This window comes from Marmota marmota, unplaced genomic scaffold (genome assembly GCF_001458135.2).
Source record: "Marmota marmota marmota unplaced genomic scaffold, marMar, whole genome shotgun sequence".
Classification (NCBI taxonomy): Eukaryota; Metazoa; Chordata; class Mammalia; order Rodentia; family Sciuridae; genus Marmota; species Marmota marmota.
Window position 1 is genome coordinate 66,208,908 of NW_026000174.1, and position 5,735 is coordinate 66,214,642.

General features: G+C 39.7%; 1 protein-coding gene across 3 annotated transcripts in view; it reads left to right on the forward strand.

Moving 5' to 3' along the window:
• The window catches only part of Rtn3 (reticulon 3), a 68,194-nt gene extending 62,701 nt beyond the window's left edge, over positions 1-5,493 (forward strand). For 2 of the 3 annotated variants that reach the window (XM_015478138.2, XM_048789047.1), the window contains 5 exons: positions 298-505; positions 3,136-3,274; positions 4,252-4,321; positions 4,838-4,884; positions 5,350-5,446. In XM_015478138.2, the coding sequence (XP_015333624.2) occupies positions 298-505; positions 3,136-3,274; positions 4,252-4,321; positions 4,838-4,884; positions 5,350-5,412 (527 nt within the window). In that variant the 3' untranslated portion in view covers positions 5,413-5,446. Of the gene's footprint in view, positions 1-297; positions 506-3,135; positions 3,275-4,251; positions 4,322-4,837; positions 4,885-5,349 lie in introns of all 3 variants that reach the window. The other variant, XM_048789046.1, reaches the window with a different exon arrangement.
• Positions 5,494-5,735: the final 242 nt, after the last annotated feature.

Here is a 5,735-nt window from a genome sequence, read left to right on the forward strand (position 1 = left end):
TCAAGCGGTAGCGCGCTTGCCTGGCATGTGTGTGGCCCAGGTTCGACCCTCAGCACCACATACAAACAAAGATGTTGTGTCTGCCGAAAAACTAAAAAATAAATATTAAAATTCTCTCTCTCTCTCTCTCTCTCTCTCTCTCTCTCTCAAAAAAAAAAAATATATATATATATATATATTTAAAATAAATTCTTTTAAGTGTCAGATTCTCTATGCTAGTGGGACACCACACAGGTGCGCAGAGCTCATCCAGAGCAGTTCCTGCTTCTGCAACTCACATTCCCTTTCTCTTGGCAGTGCACGATCTGATTTTCTGGCGAGATGTGAAGAAGACTGGGTTTGTCTTTGGCACCACACTGATCATGCTGCTGTCCCTGGCAGCCTTCAGTGTCATCAGTGTGGTTTCTTACCTCATCCTGGCCCTTCTCTCTGTCACCATCAGCTTCAGAGTCTACAAGTCTGTCATCCAAGCTGTACAGAAATCAGAAGAAGGCCATCCATTCAAGTGAGTTGAAGTATCACACACAATATTCCACATTTCAGTGGAGGGGTTTGCTGAGACTGGTCCAGTCTGAAAATTGGACCTAAATAAAAAGCAAGAAATATAGGGTTTCATGGAGCTGACTGGTGACATTATTCATCTCCTAGAGACTATGATTACCCTAAGAAGTGGCCCAAACCGTTTTTTTACACACTAAAGGCTTACACTTTAAGATCAAAGAGGACTAAACCCTGAGCATGACGGCAAGTGCAGCACACCGAGAGCTGTGCTCATTCATGCGGTCGCTCTTGCCTATGAGCCTCCCATATGACACAATATCTTTATTTTATTTATTTATTTTTATGTGGTGGTGAGGATCGAACCCAGTGCCTCACACATGCAAGGCAAGCGCTCTACCACTGAGCTGCAACCCCAGCCCCCATGTGGATGAATCTTGAAATGGCTTTGAAATCTTAACTGGACCTGTGTTCTTGGTGGCATCCATATCTCTCATTTGGTTTTAATAATCCCAGAATCAAGTTGGTAGGTCATGCATTTCTAGGATCCAGTTTCTAGCTTTTCTGATTGTGCTGTCACTTTAACAGATCTTTTCTTCTTGAAATTCTTAACCCATAAAAACATAAACACTAGCAAATGACAGTTTTTTAAAAAGCCCTTTTCTCATAGAGGAAGAAGCCCTGCTATGACCTCAGCACTGCAGCTGAACGCCTTCTGGCCACCATGCTGTGCATATACTTTCCTTCTGTAAAAGAAGAAAAAACTTAAGTCAAGTGCCATTAAAATTTTCTTGCCAATTAATTTTAATAAGTCAGTAGCACAGAATGAATGTGTGAATAAATTTTACTGCTATGCAACATGCTCTGATATCTTAAGGGAGTATTGTTCTTTTCTGCATGACACTTGTAGATATAAAAAAAATATGTTTTATGGGCTGAGGTTATGGCTCAGCAGTAGAGCACTCGCCTAGCATGTGCAAGGCCCTGGGTTCAATCCTCAGCACCATATAAAAATAAATAAATAAAGATATTGTGTCTAAAAAAAATATTTTAAAAATGTTTCATGAAATTTTATTAATTACAATACCTAATTTTTAAAACTCTTACACATAATTGTAAGTATTTTCTTAATAAATAGGAAGGGAAAAAAGCCTATTACTCTTCCATTTTCCCCATGACTAGGGGGCTCCTAAAGGTAGTAAAAGTGGCCTCACCTTTCCTGACATCCCAGCATGTAGCAGAATGTCTGGTATGCAAGAGGCATGCAGTCAGTATTGAGGGAATGAACAGGTAATGAGTGCATGGTTACATCTCAGTCCTGTAGTATCTGGGGACAGAACCCTGGACTTTTTTCTAAGGTTTTCAGCTCTGTCAAATTTATTATTTTTTAGGGCTGGGGATGTGGCTCAAGCGGTAGCGCGCTTGCCTGGCGTGCATGCGGCCCGGGTTCGATCCTCAGCACCACATACAAACAAAGATGTTGTGTCTGCCAAGAACTAAAAAATAAACATTAAAATTCTCTCTCTCTCTCTCTCTCTCTCTTTAAAAAAAAAAAAAAATTTATTATTTTTTAAACAAATATTTTAAATGCCTTCTTTATCATTCTGAATGAAATTCATAGATAATGTGATCTAGCTTCAAATGTAGTTTCAAAACAGATCAATTATAAAAATGTGAAACATAGACATATTACTTCATTATAAATGACTATCAGCCAATATTTAGTTGCTTGAATATGACCATACCCAGTAGCATAGTGGAGTTGGATTCTTGCACCTACCTCTGTAATCACTAGTGCAGATGTGATTTTCCAAAATGGGAAACAAATCATAAACGGAGTATGGTTTTAGGGCCTAGGGCTATAGCTCAGTGGCATATCACTTGCCTAAAACATGTGACAGTAGTGTAGTTTTAGAAAACTCGGGATTTTTTTTTTTTAATTATAAACTTCTTATGGCATTCAATCCTCACAATAATCTTGTGATTTATTATTATTATTTTTAATATATATTTTTACTTGTTGATGGGCCTTTTATTTATTTATTTGGTTTTGGTACTGAGGATTGAACTCTAAGGCACTCAAACACTGAGCCACATCCCCAGCCCTATTTTGTATTTTATTTAGAGACAGGGTCTCACCAAGTTGCTTATTAGCCCCTTGCTTTTCCTGAGGCTGGCTTTGAACTCATGATCCTCCTGCCTCAGCTTCCTGAGCCGCTGGGATTATAGGCGTGCGCCACTGCACCTGCCTTATTCATTTATTTATATGCAGTGCTGAGAATTGAACCCAGTGTCTCCCACATGTTAGGCAAGTGCTCTACCACTGAGCCATATGTTACGGCTATTTAATTATAAATGGATTCACCTTTTTTTGAATATTCATTGAGGGAATCAAATTTACATAGAACAAAGGACAATTCTTCACTGTGTATGACTGCCCCATACTTTGCAGACATCTGGCATCTTTGTCTCTGCCCACTAAATGATGATATTGTTTTCACCCCATGATAGCAAAAAATATGCCAGAGATTTCTAAAATGCACCCTAGAGGCCACTTTAACCCTCAAGAACTGCTGTGCTGACAGAGAATGCTCCCTCTTATTTCAAACATGTGACCGTTGTTTCTTCCTCTGAAAGAGCCTACCTGGATGTGGACATTACACTGTCCTCAGAAGCTTTCCATAATTACATGAATGCTGCCATGGTGCATGTCAACAAGGCCCTAAAACTCATCATTCGTCTCTTTCTGGTGGAAGATCTGGTCGACTCCTTGAAGGTTAGTTGCTTCTGCAGTTTTTGGTGGTGAAACTAAGAAAAATCAGGGTCTGGATTTTGATTCAGAGGGAAAATGGTGCATAGGGTTTTATCAGACAAAAACAAACATATGCTTAGCTCAGTCATCTTGTGAAAATGAAGGTAGTAGTCAGTAGAGAAAGCTGTCACCAAGGGCTAGGGAGATTAGTTCAGTATCAAGAGCTCTTGTGCAGGGCCCTGGGTTCAATCCCCAGTATTGCAAGCAAAAAAAAAAAAAAGTATTGTTGATGTCATTGTTAAACATAAAAAAAATAAGTTATACAGATATCATGAGCTGGGCATGGTGGCACACACCTGTAATCCCAGTGGCTCAGAAGGCTGAGGCAGGAGGATCAAGAGTTCAAGGCCAGCCTCAGCCACTTGGCAAGGCTTTAAGCATCTCTGTCTCAAAATAAAAAGGTGTGGGGATGTGGTTCAGTGGTAGAGCACCCCTGGGTTCAATCCCTACTACCAAAAAAAAAAAAAAATCATGAGAAGCTGTCACCTCCTATTAGAGAATGAACATCAGATTATCTGGTAATAAACTGGTGCGGTGACACATGCCAGTAATCCCAGCAGTTTGGGAGGCTGAGGCAGGAAGATTGCCTCAGCAACAGCAATGCACTAAGCAACTCAGTGAGACCCTGTCTCTAAATAAAATACAAAATAAGGCTGGGGTGTGGCTCAGCAGTTGAGTGCCCTTAAATTCAATCTCTGGTACCCCCCAAAAAAGAATATCTGATAATAGAATCAGCAGTGGTACAGTCTTTGGACCTAAGAGATCCACAGAATTCTCTCATGCACTTAAATGTATAATGCAAGTGAGGGAACCTTCATTTTGAAATCATGTGTCATAGGTCACTGTGTTTATACACACTTAGGTAGCTAGAGGTGATTGGTATCAGTTAACATGAACTTTACTGGTTTTCTGCTTAACCCCTCTTACATTGGCTTTCACAGCTGGCTGTCTTCATGTGGCTGATGACCTATGTTGGTGCCGTTTTTAATGGAATCACCCTTCTGATTCTTGGTAAGGTGGCAAGGAAAATGTCCATGCTCCTTGAAGTGATTAGTGAGGATAAATAAAGAGGATGTCCAGCAGGGCTCTACTTGTTCCACGTGGTCCCATCTCAGTAGCCAGAGACTATGAACTAGATACTGGAGGAACTTGTGATCACAAGTTTGTTAAATGGTCCCATTTATAATGATATTTCAAAATAGCTGGAAGTAAAGGAGAATTATCTAGATTTGGTTTAAAAATGGGGATCTTATTTATAATATAGCCATTTTTTTAATTTGGAAATTGTTATCTGTAGGACAAAGAAAGCAACCTATATACCTGAGAGAGGCTTGTGGTTTTTTACACTTCTCTACTCTTTTTTTGTAATGGTTCTTAATTGGGAGCTCTGGCCAGGATCTGTCCTTTTGAGGAAAGTGTGTTACCCTATATTTCCTGAGGAAATGGATGCAGTTGCTTGTGTCTTGATACTTTGTGACTATCTCATGCACACCTACACTTGCCCTGTCCTGTGATTCTGTCTTTCAGCGGAGCTGCTCGTCTTCAGCGTCCCAATTGTCTATGAGAAGTACAAGGTAGGCATTTATTCCAAATCAGTGTGCTGGTTGATAAATGACTGATTTTAGTTGATTTTAAAGTCAAATTTGTGTTCAAATTGGTCACGGTGTTTTCCTCCAGTGAGAGAAACTAGATGTCTAGAAGAGATGTGGGTGGGAAAGAGACTTACTTGTTACACCTTGTGTAAACGTTTCGAGGTTTTATTGCATAGATGCATTATCTCTTCAAAAAGTTGAAAAAATGCTTAATGAATAAAAACTGAATGTAAAAGGAAGCAGTTTCTTTTATTTTGGGGGGGTTAGCTGTAGGCTGTTCAGGGTGGTGCAAGCAGATGTTTACATAGTAGAATGCTCCAGTAAAGGAAGTACCAAGTAATGCTTACCTTTGCAAAAGCTTTCACTTTCACACAACTTGGCATAATTTGAAGTCTGAAACATTAATCTATATGTTACTACAGCTGAGTCTTCTTTCTTTCCTTAAAGACCCAGATTGATCACTATGTTGGCATCGTCCGGGATCAAACCAAGTCAATTGTTGAAAAGTAAGTACATTTGGAAACACATTTCATCATGAGATGTGTTTTTTCCCCTGGTTATTTTTAGTCCTTTGTCTAAAATGCCCATGTCAAAGATAGCCATTTTCGTCCTGAAAAAAAAAACTTTGTTTTGTTTATTGGGGGTCGGGGGCAAGGTAGAACACTTGCCCTGGGTTCAAAATCTAGTACCACCAAGTTTAGGGGTTTTTTTTGTTTGTTTTTGTGGTACTGGAGATAGAACCCAAGGTCACTCTGCCACTCAGCTACACCCCCAGCCCTTTTTATTTTTATTTTTTTAATTTTGAGACTGGGTCTTGCCAAGTTGTCCAGGCT